This window comes from Pantherophis guttatus, chromosome 16 (assembly GCF_059756535.1).
Source record: "Pantherophis guttatus breed Tessera chromosome 16, ASM5975653v1, whole genome shotgun sequence".
NCBI classification, from domain to species: domain Eukaryota; kingdom Metazoa; phylum Chordata; class Lepidosauria; order Squamata; family Colubridae; genus Pantherophis; species Pantherophis guttatus.
In genome coordinates this window covers 2206615-2223733 of record NC_142078.1, presented here as the reverse complement: position 1 = coordinate 2223733, position 17119 = coordinate 2206615, and the positions used below count along the sequence as shown (strand labels likewise).

At 48.1% G+C, this 17119-nt stretch overlaps 2 protein-coding genes across 2 annotated transcripts in view; both read right to left on the bottom strand.

Annotated features, from left to right (window-relative positions):
* Nucleotides 1-262: 262 nt before the first annotated feature.
* LOC117657962 (uncharacterized) lies at nt 263-4770 on the bottom strand. The gene is made up of 2 exons (XM_034406073.3): nt 4515-4770; nt 263-4274 (listed from the first exon to the last, which is right to left on the bottom strand). The coding sequence occupies exons 1-2, from the start codon at nt 4710-4712 to the stop codon at nt 1785-1787; spliced, it is 2688 nt and encodes an 895-aa protein (XP_034261964.3). The 5' UTR covers nt 4713-4770; the 3' UTR covers nt 263-1784.
* Nucleotides 4771-10939: 6169 nt separating this feature from the next.
* LOC117671291 (uncharacterized) overlaps nt 10940-17119 on the bottom strand; it is a 39356-nt gene continuing 33176 nt past the window's right edge. The window contains exons 7-8 of the mRNA XM_087879915.1: nt 16974-17098; nt 10940-16218 (exon numbers count right to left, since the gene is read on the bottom strand). Coding sequence (XP_087736041.1) covers nt 14749-16218; nt 16974-17098 — 1595 coding nt within the window. The 3' untranslated portion in view covers nt 10940-14748. The remainder of the gene's footprint in view (nt 16219-16973; nt 17099-17119) is intronic.

Genomic DNA, 17119 nt, shown 5'->3' with positions numbered 1-17119 from the left:
CTAATGTACAGAAATTATAGTTAAATGTGTGGCAGAAAGTGGACTCTGGGTGTTTTTTTTTGAAACCCAGTAAGTGAGGTTGAATGTGAAAAGTTTTAGAACAGCTCTGTGTATGTGTATGTACATATGCATACACTATATATAGTAGATGATGAATCTTTGTGTGTGCCTATACACACACTATACTGTTCTGTCCCCGTCCCACACACACACACACCAACAGGGGTCAAAGCGTTAAAAACCGAACCAGCCGACAAAATCCTTTTCCTTATGATAACGGAACTTGGCAGCAACCTAGTGGCTGCCTGCCAAGAGTTTATTACTCACAAAGGGAAAAGATAACTTCTTTCTGCTTCTGGTACATCAAAGTAAAATGTTCAATAATTACAGAATAAATCAAGTCCAAATATAATCCAGCAAAGCCTATAGCAAAAGTCCGGCAATGCAGAATGGCGTGGAAGCTTTCAGCTTTGTTCGTCACAACGTTTGACTAGCCACCACGCTCCCTTTTATACCCTGTGGGGTGTGGTCCAGTGACTTAGCCTAATCTCGGGCACGCCTTTTCTTCTGTTGCACGCGCTTATCTCTGCGACGCTGTCAAGGATCCAGCCAAGACTCATTACTCTCATCACTGTCCACCTGTGGCTGCGTGGACGTGCTTGGCCCCAGCCCTATCTCTTGCCCTTCGGCGGACACCGAAGGCATTGCCAAAGAGGAGGGTCCTGGAGAGGGAGGCCTTGCCAACTCACCTTCACTCTCGGAGTCCTCTCCTGTCGATGACACAGGCTCAGGTAACGGAGCCACAACATATATTATGTAATTGTATCTTGTTGAGGACGTTTCAGGGCAGGCGAGGTTAGGCAAGGCGTCCTTTGACCTGACTGATGTCAAGTTGGCCACGTCCAGCCAGCCACATGACCACAAAGCCACACCCACAGAACCGGTAGTAAAAATTTTTGAATCCCACCACTGCCCAGCACTCCCAATCCAGGTGCTCCTGGCCGCCTGGCATCATAACCCGCTTTCTATCCCCGCTGGAAGGAAGGGCAGGCGAGGTCGCAATCGCTATTGCCAGCCTCAAAGAAGCATTGAATATAGTGATCCTTCCCTGTATTATAATAATTATGATTTAAATTTACTGACCACCTGATCCCCGGAGACTCCTGGCAGTTTGCAAATGTTAAAACACATTTTGTTGTTGTTGTGCAACACCTACATTGTGGCAGGGCAAACGATTAAGAAGATCAAAATGATTTCAGAATACACTTTTCCCCATTTTGTTTAGAAACTTCTGGGTTAAAGAGTTAAAGTCCAATACTTGCTATTTTAATTACTCCCGTCTCCGCTCTGCCTGCTTTCTGTTTCTTTCTATGTCAATCATTGTTTGCAGGGATGGTTGCAGCGTCTTTTCCTGCTTTAAAGCAGAAGAGTCCCCGGATCCGGAGTTAATTCGGGCTCCTAGGGAGCTCTCAGCCTTCGTGCCCCAGATTCTATCCCCTGGGGCTCTAGGGGAGCTTTACCGCCGCCCAAATGCTCATTTCCCCCTCTTCGTCCGAAAGGGAAGTTTTCAGAACGAGACAGCTGATTGTCACTGTTTCGCAGTTTTAACGGAATCGTCGGGGCTGACGGTTTCTCTCCCTAAGTGGATTCTTTGATGTGTATCAAAGTATGTGAAGGTTTCCCAACTGATTGAAGCTCTTTCCTCACTCCAGGCATTCATATGGATTCTTTCTTGAGTGGATCTAGGATGCCTTTCTTTTGAAGGATTTTTCACATTACCTGCATTAGTACTGTTTTTGTAAATGGATCCTTTGATGTCTATAAAGATTGCTGCTACGACCAAAGTTCTTTCCACATTCCAGGCACTTATAAGGTTTTTCTCCTGTGTGGATTTTTACATGGCCTTTAAGCAATTCTTTTCTTCTGAAGGATTTTTCACACTCCAGACACTGATATTTCTCTTCTCCCTCCTGGATCCTTTGGGGACTCCCTGGTCTTTGGGAGAACCCACCGCCCTCCAGACACTTATTCGGTTTCTCTCCCCAGTGGATCCTTTGATGTCTACAAAGGTTTCCCAGCTGACTGAAGCCCTTTCCACACTCCGGGCACTTATGAGGTTTCTCTCCAGAATGGATCCTTTGATGTCTATAAAGGCTGCTCCTCCAACTGAAGCTCTTTCCACACTCCAGGCACTTATGAGGTTTTTCTCCTGAGTGGATTCTTAGATGGCTTTCCAGAAGGCCGGTTCTTTTGAAGGATTTTTTGCATTCTGGGCACTGATGTTTCCTTCCTCCCTCCTGGATCCTCTGGGGCTTTCGGGGTCTTCCGAAGGACCCTCCACCCTCCAGGAATTTCTTCAAATGGAATCTTTGATGTTTATCAAGGCTGCTCCTCAAACTGAAGCAATTTCCACACTCCAGGCATTGGTATGGTTTCTCTCCAGAATGGATCCTTTGATGTCTATAAAGATTGCTGCTACGACCAAAGTTCTTTCCACACTCCAGGCACTTATAAGGTTTTTCTCCTGTGTGGATTCTTCTATGCGTATAAAGGCTGCTTCTATCACTGAAGCTCCTTCCACACTCAAAGCATTTATAAGGCTTTTCTCTTGTGTGGATTTTTAGATGGCCTTTAAGCAAATCTTTTCTTCTGAAGGATTTTTCACACTCCAGGCACTGATATTTCTCTTCTCCCTCCTGGATCCTTTGGGGACTCCCTGGTCTTCGGAAGGACCCACTGCCCTCCAGACACTTATTCGGTTTATCTACCCAGTGGATCCTTTGATGTCTATAAAGGTTTCCCAACTGACTGAAGCACTTTCCACATTCTAGGCATTTATGAGGTTTTTCTGCTGTGTGGATCCTTTGATGTCTATAAAGATTTCCCCTCCAACTGAAGCTCTTTCCACACTCCATGCACTTATAAGGTTTTTCTCCTGAGTGGATTGTTAGATGGCTTTCCAGATGGTCGTTTCTTTTGAAGGATTTTTTGCATTCCGGGCACTGATGTTTCCTCCCTCCCTCCTGGATCCTTCGGGGCTTTTGGGGTCTTCCGCAGGATCCTCCACCCTCCAGGAATTTCTTCAAATGGAGTCTTTGATGTTTATCAAGTCTGCTCCTCCAACTGAAGCAATTTCCACACTCCAGGCATTGGTATGGTTTCTCTCCAGAATGGATCCTTTGATGTCTATAAAGATTGCTGCTACGACCAAAGTTCTTTCCACACTCCAGGCACTTATAAGGTTTTTCTCCTGTGTGGATTCTTCTATGCGTATGAAGGCTGCTGCTATAACTGAAGCTCTTTCCACACTCAAAGCATTTATAAGGTTTTTCTCCTGTGTGGATTCTTCTATGCGTATAAAGGCTGCTTCTATCACTGAAGCTCCTTCCACACTCAAAGCATTTATAAGGCTTTTCTCTTGTGTGGATTTTTAGATGGCCTTTAAGCAAATCTTTTCTTCTGAAGGATTTTTCACACTCCAGGCACTGATATTTCTCTTCTCCCTCCTGGATCCTTTGGGGACTCCCTGGTCTTCGGAAGGACCCACTGCCCTCCAGACACTTATTCGGTTTATCTACCCAGTGGATCCTTTGATGTCTATAAAGGTTTCCCAACTGACTGAAGCGCTTTCCACATTCTAGGCATTTATGAGGTTTTTCTGCTGTGTGGATCCTTTGATGTCTATAAAGATTTCCCCTCCAACTGAAGTTCTTTCCACACTCCAGGCACTTATGAGGTTTTTCTCCTGTGTGGATTCTTCTATGTGTATGAAGGCTGCTGCTATGACTGAAGCTCTTTCCACACTCAAAGCATTTGTAAGGTTTTTCTCCTGTGTGGATTCTTCTATGCGTATGAAGGCTGCTCCTATCACTGAAGCTCCTTCCACATTGAAAGCATGTATAAGGTTTCTCTCCTGTGTGGATAATGAGGTGGCTTTGAAGATTGTCCTTTCTTTTGAAGGATTTTTGACATTCTGGGCACTGATGTTCCTTTGCTTCCTCCTGGATCCTTCGGGGCTTTGGGGGTCTTCCGAAGGAGCCTCTGCCCTCCAGGCCCGTCTCGGGGTCTTCGCATCGCCCTCCAGGCAGCCGCCTTTCCCGGGCTCCTCCTGGGCTCATCCCTCCTGCGGCCCCGGAGCCCCCCGGCCTTTCCCCGCCGTCTCCTGGGGAAGCCGCGCTGGGACCAGACAGGGCTGCTCCGCGGAGCCCGCTCTCCTCCTCCTCCTCCTCTCGGGCGGCGCCTCTTTCCTGCATCTGCCGCCATCCTCGGTCCTCCTGCAGGGGAGAAAGAGAAGAGGGTCACGGCTGCGTCCCCTTCCCCGCAGGGGAGGCCCAGGCCCAGGCCCAAGCACCCGCCTCCCACGGGCCTCCCGGGCATTCTCCAGACAGACAGGGCCTCCTTCTCAGCGTCTCCCCGCCAGACGAGGCCTCGGGCGCCCCAACCACTCCCCCCCCCGCCTCCCTTCTCCAGAGGATCCTCCCGGACTGCAATTCCCGGCGTCCCCTGCGACCTACCTGCATCAGGGCGCATGAGCAACCGAATCGAAAAAGTTTTCCCGTCGCGTCTGTAATTCCGTGTGGGCCTTCCTCCCTTCCTTTCGGCCAGGCTCCGCCTCTTCCTCCTGGCACCGCCCCCTGTAGCTCTGCTCTCTTGGTCCGATTGCGGAAGTCGGGATGAAAGCGCTTTTCCCGCCGTCTCGCGTTCATTTGCATCGGGGAAGCTTCTACGCCACCCCATTGGCGGGCGCCGCGTAGCCACGCCCCTGCTCGACCCTGCAGCGGCCGCCTTCCTGGCTTTCCTCCCGTCTGGGTCCCTCCCCTCCCTTGGCTCCTCCCCTGCGCCGCTGGCCCCGCCCCCCCACAGCCGCCCGGCTTTTCGGAATTTGGGGGGGTGCGAATGGGAGATTCCCAAGGGGGCTGCAGTGGAGGGGAATGGACGGAGGTTTCCCTCGCCGGCCTCGGCTTTCGTGTCCCGGAGCCCTTTTTGCCTCCCCGGAGCTGCTCCCTACCCCGCCCCTCTAAGCCTGCAGCCGCCTGGGCATCTCCTGGTGGTCCCCTTTCCTCCTGGGGGGAGGAGGGGGGTTGCAGCTGGGTCTCCCCCCCCAGTCCAGGTGCTCCCTGGCATCAAGACCCGCTTCTCTCCCCGCTGGAAGGAAGGGCGGAGGTCGCTGTCTCTATTCCCAGCCTCAAAGGAGCCTTGAATGTAGAGATCCTTCCCTGAATTATAATGATTGTGATTTGAATTTACTGGCCACCTGATCCCCGGAGACTCCTGGCACCTTGCAAATGTTTAAAGAACTTTTTTTGTTGTGGGACACCCGCATTGTGGGAGGGGGTGGCGGGACAAATCATTAAGGAAAGAAGATCAAATGATTTCAGAATACACTCCCCCCCCCCATTTTGTTTAGAAACTTCTGGATAGTTTATCTCCTTGCCTTATTTTCCTTTTGTGGAATTCTTTCCACGGTACCTGAGCATAATCATAATTTAGTCGCTCCTTCCTGGGTGCTTACCTGGGCCTCCCTCCCTTCTCATTCTGGACCCTTCGACTCTCTTGCAATTGTTTTCCGACTTCCCCAGAAGCAAAGATCTTACCTGTCAGAAAGCACTTAGCCAGGATGTTGGATCTTGCTTACAAGAAAAACCCCAAAGCTACACAGCTAGAAGATGAAAGTAGAAAGACACCCATCACCTGGGGTAGGCAACCGGTGGAGTGAGATTTAGCTATTCCCATAGCAAGTGTCAAAGTTTGGGGTGGGGGTAATCCAGGCAACCGATCAGTATTAAAAGCATTATTAAGGGGAGGGCAAGGGGCTGTATGTGATTCACCTTTCAGCATAACAATTGCTGTAAAACTAATCAGGGCCTTGGCGGCTTTCAAAGCAGGGTCCTTCTATATTAGTAGTGAAAGGAAACAATAATAAAAATTTAATAAATAATACTAGAATATGATATACTGGTATACCAGATTCTGTAACCATTAGGTTCCTGTAATACATATATGCCTTTGCATTAGTATCACATATATTATGCCTTTATGTATCTCCTGTAACAAACACATTCTGTTATTAGGCCTCTGTAATGTATCTGGTATTTGTCAAACATTTGTTCCTGCCATTTGATCTGAACCCATATCCATCTTCTTCCTGTTTTTCTTGGGCCATCTTCTTAGATGGTCCCTATCTCAGCCAATCTGTGGCTCAAGGAACAGCCTAACCCCCCTCCCACCAGCCTAGGAGCATGTATGGAAGGAGGGTCAAGAGCCTTATGTTCAAGGGAAGAATGAACCCAGGAGAGAAATTTCCAGGCGCGTGGAAAGAACTGGGCAAAATGGAAATTGTTAAGTTTCCCCACCAGGTTCCAGTAGCAACCCCTGAATCTCAAGATCCAAGTGTTTCTTCTTCTAAGAACATAGTAGATAACAGAAAAGCAGAAAAGCAACCTGAGATTTATTACTTAAGAACACGTACGTGTCACCTTCTCTACTATTTTCCCCGCTTTTCTGCAGTGTATAAATATATCTATTGGTCTGCAGCGGAGTCTCCCACCATTCTTTTGCAGGACAGCCAGCAAAATGGATTATTTGCTTTGGGTTGTGAGTTTTGATTTACAGGGGCAAAACAGCGCAGAATATGACAATTCTTGGGACCAATATACCTCTATAGAATGCGTCCAAAATAGAGGACCCATATATTCCTTTGGGATCGAAATTTGGAAAGTTGTGCCTGTTTTAGTGCTGCAGTGCTCCTGTGCAGCTGCGGTGAAAGTAAAAGAGTTTCCAACACTTACAGAAAGCTTCTCGCCAGCTACTGGGAAACACTATGGGGAGGTATATAAGCCTAAATCCAATTGCTATTTTAGTGACACCGTATCCATGGCATGATTATATGAAATCTACCAGTGGAACAGCTTGCCTTCCAGAAATTGTAGGTGCTTTATCACTGGAGGCTTTTAAGAATAGACTGGACAGCCACTTCTTTCAAATTGCAGTGTTCTGCTGTTTAAGCCAGGTTTCCGTGCATTTCATCAGCCAAGGGCCCAGGGGAGGGGTGGGGGAGTGGCGGTGATTATTAGGGAAAGTCTTTGTCCGAGGGAGACCACTGTTCCTCAGATAGCCGGATGTGAGTCCCTTTGTGTGAAGTGGGGCCGTGGGGTGCAGATGGGTTTGCTGGCCACGTACCTGGCTCCCTGCCACGTGGCAGCGACCCTGCCCGAGCTACTCGACGTCATTGCCGGGGTGGCGGTTGATACCCCAGACTTATTGTCATGGGGGATTTCAACCTTCCATCCGCGGGTGAGGCGTGAGAGGTGGCTCGGGAGTTCATGGCTTCCATGACGGCCATGGACCTGACCCAGGTAGTTCAAGGCCCCACTCACATAGGGGGACACACTCTGGACTTGATTTTTATCTCTGGTCAGTGGTTGAATGATCTTGGTAGAGGGGATCTAGACATCAAACCCTTGTCATGGACAGATCATTCGCTCCTCCACCTGGACTTTCCTACCGCTTTCCCCCACCGCAGGGAGACGGAACCGACCAGATGGTTCCATCCCAGGCGCCTGATGGACCCCGAAAGGTTCCTGACGGAGCTTGGGCTGTTTCCTGAGACTCTGACACACGACTCAACTGAAGAGCTGGTGGCCGCCTGGGAAAGGGCGGCTGCTGGAGCTTTGGACCGCGTCGTGCCTTTGCGGCCTCTGACCCGATGCCGAACTCAATTGGCTCCTTGGTTCTCTGAGGAGCTGAGAGAGATGAAGCGTCGGAAAAGACGCCTAGAGAGCATTTGGAGGACTACTCAATCTGATTCCGACCGGACACAGGTGATGTCTTATATCAAGACCTACCTAGTGGCGATAAAAGCAGCAAAATCTGACCATTTTTCCGCTCTTATCGCATCTGCAGAGAACCGCCCAGCCACCCTGTTTAGGGTGACCCACTCCCTTCTTCGGGGGGGAGTGCGGGAAGATCCCTTGCAGGGTCGTGCTGAGGATTTTGTGCAATTCCTGCACGATAAAGTCGCTCGGATTCGGGAAGGCTTGGACTCCGATTGGATGAGTCCATGGGAGAAGACGAGGGCAGGTCTTGAGAATGTTATCTGGGAGGAGTTTGATCCTGTGGCTCCCGCGGATGTGGACAGGGTTCTGGGTAAGATTAGTGCCGCCACGTGTTTATTGGACCCGTGTCCCTCCTGGTTGGTACTGGCCTCCCAGGAGGTTACACGAGGCTGGCTCCAGGGGATTATAACTGCTTCTTTGAGTGAGGGTGCCTTTCCTGCCGCCTTGAAAGAGGCGGTAGTGAGGCCCCTCCTCAAGAAGCCTTCCCTGGACCCGGCTGAATTAGCCAACTATCGTCCGGTCTCCAACCTTCGTTTTGTGGCGAAGGTTGTTGAGAGCGTGGTGGCACGACAGCTTCCCCGACACCTGGATGAAGCTATCTATCTGGACCCGTGCCAGTCGGGCTTCAGGCAGGGGCACAGCACAGAAACGGCATTGGTCGCGTTGGTGGATGATCTCTGGAGGGCTCGGGACGGGTTGTTCCTCTGTCCTAGTCCTATTAGACCTCTCAGCGGCTTTTGATACCATCGACCATGGTATCATGCTGCGGCGGTTGAGGGGGTTGGGAATAGGGGGCACCGTTCTGCGGTGGTTCTCCTCCTTCCTCTCCGACCGCTCGCAGTTTGTGTTGGCAGGGGGACAGAGGTCGACCTCGAGGCATCTCGCATGGGGAGTGCCGCAAGGGTCGGTCCTCTTGCCCCTCCTGTTCAACATTTATGTGAAGCCGCTGGGTGAAATCATCCGTGGTTTTGGGGTGAAGTGTCACCTGTACGCTGACGACACTCAGCTGTACATCTCCACCCCAGACCACCCTAACGATGCCCTTGATGTGATGTCCCGCTGCCTGGAGGCCGTGCGGGTCTGGATGGGGAGGAACAGGCTCAGACTCAACCCTTCCAAGACCGAGTGGTTGTGGCTCCCGACGTCCCGATTTAGTCAGCAGGTGCCATCGCTGACTATTGGGGGTGAATCTTTGCCCCCCACAGAGAGGGTTCGCAATCTGGGTGTCCTCCTGGACGCACGGCTGTCTTTAGAAGAACATATGACGGCAGTGGCCAGGGGGGCCTTTTATCAGGTCCGCCTGATTCGCCAGTTGCAGCCCTTTCTGGATTGGGACGCCCTGCGCACAGTCACTCATGCCCTTGTTACCTCCTGGTTGGACTACTGTAATGCTCTCTACATGGGGCTCCCCTTGAAGAGCACTCGGAGGCTCCAACTGGTCCAGAATGCGGCCGCGCGGGTGGTTATGGGTGCTACCTGTTGCGCCCACGTGACACCCCTCCTGCGCGAGCTGCACTGGCTCCCAGTGGTCTTCCGGGTGCGATTCAAGGTGTTGGTTACCACCTTTAAAGCGCTCCATGGCATAGGACCCGGGTACCTTCGAGACCGTCTTCTGCCACCAATAACCTCCCACAGGCCAGTTCGCTCCCACAGAGAGGGTCTCCTCAGGGTGCCATCGGCCAAGTCATGTCGGCTGGCAACACCCAGGGGGAAGGCCTTCTCTCTGGGAGCCCCAGCCCTGTGGAATGAACTGCCCCTGGAAATTCGTAAGATTTCTGACCTCCGGGTATTTCGCTGCGCACTTAAGACCCTATTGTTCCGCCAGGCTGGGTTAGCAATATAATTTTAAATTGGATGTTTTAAATTTTTGGGGTTTTAAATTAAGCCAAATTTATTTAATATTTTTAAATTATTTTAAATTGATGTTTATTCTGTTTTTTAATTAGGCTGTACACCGCCCTGAGTCCTTCGGGAGAACGGCGGTATAGAAATAAAATTATTATTATTATTATTATTATTATTATTATTATTATTATTATTATTATTATTATTATTTTTATTAATTATTATTATTATTATTATTATTATTATTATTATTATTATTATTATTATTATTAAGCAGGGGATTGGACTAGAAGACCTCCAAGGTCCCTTCCAGCTCTGATTCTCTATCCTGACGATAGTGAAAAAAAGGTGACACAATAGCACTGTTCCAATACCTGAGGGGCTGCCACAAGGAAGAGGGGAGGGGTCAGCCTATTTTCCAAAGCACCAGAAGGGAAGACAAGAAATAATGGATGGAAAATAACCAGGGAGACAAGTAGCCTGGAATTAAGGAGAAATTTCCTGACAGTGAGAAAAATTAAGCAGGTGAAGCAGAGAAGTTGTTGTGCTCAATCACTAAACTCTTTTCAAAAGAGATTGGGCAACCATTTGTCTGAAACAGTAGAGGATTTCCTGCCTGAGCAGAGGGGTGGACTAGAAGGCCTCCAAGGTCCCTTCCGTTATCATTTTTGTGTTTTTTTACATGTACACTGAGAGCTTCTGCACCGGAGACAAATTCCACATTTGGCTAAACAAATTATTCAATTCAATTCCTCAGACATACATCGTAACTAAATGTCTTTCCACGCTCAGCCACATATGTAGTTTCTTCCCCCATGTGCATCCTTTGATGTTAATGAAGGTCTCCATCCTCGGTAAAGCTGTTTCCACACTCAAGACATTTATATGGTTTTTCTCTTCTGTGGATTTTTTTATGTGAATAAAGGTTAATCTTTGAAGACAAACTCTGGCCACAGTCCAGGCATTTATGTGGTTTTTCTCCTGAGTGGAGTCTTTGATGTGTATAAAGGCTGCTCCTCTGACTGAAGCTGTTTCCATACTCAAGGCATTTACCGTATATACTCAAGTATAGGCCGACCCAAATATAAGCCAAGGCACCTAATCTACAAAAAACTGGGAAAACTTATTGAGTATAAGCCTAGGGTGGGAAATGCAATGTGTTGAGGGTAAAACTGCCTTCTGCAAAGTGGTGCAACGGACCAGACAGCGAATAGATACGTTGCTTAGCAAAACACACAGATACTCACAGACTCTGAATGTTTAAAAAAAAACAAACAGTCTTTACTTGTAGTAAAACAAACTTGGCTTCTCAAAACAAAGATAACACTTCTTCAAATAATCACGGTTCAACACAAAAACATAGTTTGCTTACAATTCCAGTTCTCTTCAGTAACACAGACACAGTTCCTTTCAGCAGTTCAACCTTCTAATAGCAGGAGCAGAAGTGAATGAACTTCCTGCCTTCTTTTATGTCTGCTTAGCCAATTAATCAATTAGTCATTTTGTAGCAGTTAAAGTTACAGAACATAGTTTTCTATATATTACCTACCCAACCGTAGGATAAGCATCCAACACGATGGCAGCTGGAGGCTCTGCCCACCCGCCCAAAAGTCATTACTTCCTGGAAGTGGCCCAACAGGCAGAAGTGACATGCCCAGAAAGGGACTCCGGCCTTACCCCAGAGCCGCTGCCCACTCGCCCTTCACCTTGGGTCAGAGGCCAGGGCCCAGGGATGTGCCATTCACTAAAGCCGCCGCCTGCTCACCGCCTGCCTCAACCAGGTCAGGGAATGCACCATTCCCTGACTCTGGCCTTGTTGCAGAGCCGCCATCGGCTCGCCCTTCGCCACGCGGCGTGTCCTACTTCTCACCTTTCTCCCGCAAGCTGCCTGTCAGAAAAGGCAAGCGCCCGAAAGTTACCAGAGTCGCTCACTCTCCTTTTTGAATGTGCTACCACCATCGCCGCCCAGGTCCATGGTCCGGCTGTGCAAGCTCACACTTTATTTCATTCAGTCATCATCGACAGGTTGGGTGTGCGCGTGCGCAGCTGGCGCGTGGAACAGGGCGGCGATGGTGGCGGCACATTCAAGGAGGAGAGTGAGCGACTCCGGTAACTTTCGGGCACTTGCCTACCCTGACAGCCAGCCACGGGAGAAAGGTGAGGAGTAGGACACGCCACGTGGCGAAGGGCGAGCGGGCGGCAGCTCCAGGGCAAGGCTGGTGTCGGGGAATGGTGCATTCCCCTACCTCAGTGGTTCTCAACCTTCCTAATGCCGCGAACTTTAATACAGTTCCTCATGTTGTGGTGACCCCCAACCAGGGGTGGGTTCTACATTTTTTTACTACCGGTTCTGTGGGCGTGGCTTATTGTGTGGGCGTGGCTTGGATGTCATGTGACTGGGTGGGCGTGGCTATCTGGTCATGTGACCGGGTGGCTATGGCTATGTGTATAGGAACTACCCAGAGGGCTGAAAAAAGTCATTTCTGACAGGTCCTCGCACTTTTGACCGGTCTTCGCACTTATGACTGGTCATCATTTATGCCCATTGTAGCATTCTTAACAACCGTGTCACTCATTTCACAACTGCTTCTCTTCACCATGGTGACAAGATAGGGCAAAAACGTAAATTGTGAGGACAGTCGTAAGTTCGAGGACTGGTCAAAAGTGCAAGGACCAGTCAAAAATAACTTTTTCAGCCCTCTGAGTAGTCCATATGCATAAAAGGATACAGCAATAGAGAGGGATGAACGAAGGGAAGGGAAATTAGAGTAGAAGGGAGGGTAAGAGAGGGAGGAAGAGAGGAGGAGAAGGAGAATGGAAGAGGAAATATGGATGAGAATAAAGGGGGGGGGAAGAAAGTAAGAAGGAAAGAAAAGAGAGGGGTGGTAGCTTTGAGGAGAAAGATTGTACAATAAAAAAGATGAAAGGGAAGGAAGCCAACCCCAAACAAATATAAAGATATTAAGATAATGAATGGTTAAACTTTAAAGAATAAGAGAACAAATAGGAATAATTAGCAATAATTAGAAACACACATACAAATATACAACGTATTTTCTTTGAACAGAGTATTTGGCCAGTTCACAAATTTAAACAGTTGTAGGAGGTTAGCACCCACCCCTTTCCTAGAAGAATGAAATATTTTGGGAAATATTAAAAAGGCAGAATATTATATTTCCCTGGATGAGAAATGGAGAAGCATATTTAACAGACAAAGCAGCTCCCACCTTCCTGCCCCCCACCCTTTGTTAATGGGCCAGAGACAGAAAGTCAATCCTTTGTCAATAGCAACAGAAACTAACACAATGGGCCCCATCTAGCAACCAAAACTCACCGCACGTGACCTGGGAAGCATATGACCTGGGAAGCACATGTGACCATCAGCCAGAAAGGCTAGCTAAGACCCCCACCCCCTGGGAGTCTGACAACCAATCAGGATACTCTTTCGGGGCCCCAAGAAATGCAGAGCCAGAGAGAGCATAAAAACCTGAGGATTTACTGTATCTGCCCCTTTTCTGTTCAGGAACTCAAGCCATGTGATCTTGTCCACCATTAAACCATCTTTCCAAGCAGTCTCCATGTTTCCAGTGTCTTTTTCCCCACGTGGAGCAGAACCCAGAAGGATATTTCTTCCAACACAGTGTTTAAATTACAATTTCTATATTTCCTTTTTGCCATATTTATTCATCTATTTTTTTAAAAAACCAATATTACCCTTCATCCTCATCTCCAATCTTAATAATTTAATTCAATTTTTCTCTTCTATTCTATATTATACCCCTTCCCATTGTCATCTATTTTTATATCCATCCTCACATTGGTTAATTATGTAATACAGTTGTTTAATACAAATTCAACATTTTAATATAAATCAATTAGTTATATCTTTTTTGTATATTAATCAATATGAACATGAATATTCCAATTATTTCCATGCAATCCAATTTCTTACAAATCAATTAATTATATTTACCAATAATAATAAACCAAATAATTTCCCCCATATATTCCTCCAAACCACAACTTAACCATTTCTGCTTTCAACACAATATACAATTAATAGTATCTCAATTATTACAATTCCCTAGTTAAATAGAGCTTTTTTTCTTTTGTGTTTTAAAATCTTGAACCTCCTCTTTTGCCCTAAATTTCCCATTGTTTGCAGTTTTGCACCTATCTTTTTTGGTGAGGAAAAAGAAAAAGAAATCTCTCTCTGCCTCATTTTGTCACGTTGCAGCAAAGACCCTACTTTACTTTCAATTTCGCTTTTTCAGCATAGCTAAGGGAAAAAAAATCTGCTCCAGGAATTTACCTCTTTGCAGCTACCTAGCAACAGAGCCCTCCGCAAAACAGCTGAGAGCAAGGAGGCTGATCAAATCAACTTATGGTAATTAACCTATGCTGAAGCTGAACAGGGCTGTTTTTTCTATTTTTGCAGGCACCGGTCTATTCATTCATTTTCTTTTAACACTGATCAGCTGTAGGGCGGCCCTTTGAAGCCCCGCAGCAAGAATTTAAAGTTTTTTTCCCTCTAGCCATCAGCTGGCACTCCGGAGGGAGGGGTAAGTGAACAGCGACCGGCGATCCAACAGAGGCAGAGGGTGATGGTGAGTGAAGGCGTGGGGGGGGAGCAGAGAGGGCTTTGGCGACCTCTGTGAAATGGCTGTTCGACCCCCAAAGGGGTCGCGACCCCCAGGTTGAGAACCGCTGCCCTACCTGGTTGAGGCAAGCGGCGAGCAGGTGGCGGCTCTGGGGCCTCAGGGAATGGACCTGGCCCCTGGCCCCCAACCCAAAGTGAAGAGAGAGCAGGTGGTAGAATAGAAATTTAAAAAAATTTCCTACCGGGTTCTGTGGGCGTGGCTTGGTGTGTGTGGTGGTCTTGTGACTGAGTGGGCGTGGCTGTGACATCAAGTTGGCCACGTCCACTCAGTCACAGGACACCCCTCCACCAAGCCACGCCCACAGAACCACTAGCGAAAAATTTTAGATTTCACCTGAGTGGGACCCTAACTTGAGTATAAGACGAGGGGGGCTTTTTCAGCATGAAAAATGTGCTGAAAAACTCGGCTTATACACGAGTATATACGGTATATAGATTTTCTCTTCTGTGGATTTTTTTATGTGAATAAAGGTTTCTCTTTGAAGACAAACTCTTGCCACAGTCCAGGCATTTATGTGGTTTTTCTCCTGAGTGGATTCTTTGATGTGTATAAAGGCTGCTCGTCTGACTGAAGGTCTTTCCACACTCCAGGCATTTATAAGGTTTTTCTCCTGAGTGGATTCTTTGATGTTGACGGAGATGTCCACTCTGAGTAAAGCTCTTTCCACAATCTAGGCACTTATATAGTTTCTCTCCTGAGCAGATTCTTTGATGTTTATAAAAGTTTCCTCTGTGATTGACTATCTTTCCATACGTCAGGAATTTATCTGGTTCCTCTAATGAATGGATTCTGTGATGCCTATTAAGGCTTCTCTTCTGCCTCAAGCTCTTTCCACACTCCAGGCATTTATATGGTTTTTCCCCTGAATGGATTCTTTGATGTGTATGAACATGTTCCCTCCTATTGAAGCTCTTTCCACATTCCAGGCATTTATATGGTTTTTCCCCTGAGTGGATTCTTTGATGTTTATAAAGGTTTCCCCTCCTATTGAAGCTATTCCCACACTCCAGACATTTATAAGGTTTCTTTCCTGAGTGAATCATTTGATGTTGATTGAGGTGTCCAACAACAATGAAGCTTTTTCCACATTCCAGACATTTATATGGTTTCTCTCCTGAGTGGATTCTTAGATGGTTTATAAGATGTCCATTTCTTTTGAAAGATTTTTCACATTCTGGGCATTCAAATTTCTTTTCTCCCAAGTGGATCCTTAGATGCCTTTGAAAATGTCCATTTGTTTTTAAGGATTTTTCACATTCCGGGCACTGATACTTTTTTCCTCCCTCCTGGATTCTTTGGAGTTTCCTGAGTCTTCCAAAGGACTCTCCTCCCTCCAGGCATTTATTCAGTTTCTCTCTCCAGTGGACCCTTTCATGTCTATAAAGGTTTCCCAAATGCCTGAAGCTCTTTCCACACTCCAGGCATTTATGAGGTTTCTCTCCAGAATGGATTTTTAGATGGCTTTGAAGAAGACCGTTTGTTCTGAAGGATTTTTCACATTCTGGGCATTTGTATTTCTTCTCTCCTGTGTGGATGCTTATATGCCTTTGAAGATGTCCATTTCTTGTGAAGGATGTTTCACATTCCGGGCACTGATATTCCTTTCCTCCCTTCTGGACCATTTGGGGACTCCCGGGTCTTCCGAAGGAGCCTCTGCCCTCCAGGCCCGTCTCGGGATCTCCGCCCGTTTCCTCCTCCTCGCATCGCCCTCCAGGCAGCCGCCTTTCCCGGGCTCCCCCTGGGCTCCTCCCTCCTGCAGCCCTGGAGCCCCCTGGCCTTTCCCCGCGGTCTCCAGGCAGGGCTGCTCTGCGGGGCCCGCTCTCCTCCTCCTCTCGGGCGATGCTTCCTTCCTTCCTCCGCCGGGCTCCTCCATCCTCCTGCAGGAGAGAAAGAAAGGTGGGTCACGGCTCCATGCCCTTCCCCGCACGGGAACAGAATAGAATAAGAGTCGGAAGGGATCTTGGAGGTCTCCTTGATTAGTTTCCACTCATTGCTTCTTGTCCTGCCCCCCTCAGGTGCTTTGGAGAATAGCTTGACTCCCTCTTCTTTGTGGCAGCCCCTGAGATATCGGAAGACTGCTATCCTGTCTCCCCTAGTCCTTCTTTTCATCAGACTAGACATACCCAGTTCCTTTAACTGTTCATCCTATGTTTTAGCTGCCAGTCCCCTCATCCTCTCTGTTGCTCTTCTCTGCACTCTTTCTAGAGTCTCCACATCTTTTTTACATCATGGCGACCAGAACTGGATCCATTCTTCCAAGTGTGGCCTTTCCAAGGCCTCATAAAGTGGTATCAACACTTTGCGTGATCTTGATTCTCTCCCTCTGTTGATGCAGCCCAGAACTGTGTTGGCCTTTTTGGCAGCTGCTGCACACGGCTGGCTCCTATTTCAGCGACTGTCCACTAGGACTCCAAGATCCCCCTCACAGTCACCACTATTGAGTGAGCTGCCACCTATACTCTCCCTGAGCATTTTGTTTTCCTTGCCTAAATGTGGAGCCTCCTTTTTTTCTTTCAACCTTTAACTTCATTTTCTTAGATGGCGCCTAATCCTCCCCGGGTGGGCCCTGACCTCTTGCGGACCCAAAAGAGACCCTCCTAGACTGCGACTCCCAGCATCCCCTGCGCCAAACCTCCATCATCCGGGCTCCTCTGATCGCCGATACAGGGAGTTCCTTCCTTGCCCGATTGGCTTCCGGAAGTGGAGGTTTCGCGCCCTTTTTGCCAGAAGCTCCTCCTCTTCCTTTGGAGGGACCGCCTCAAGGAATCCTCCAGCCAA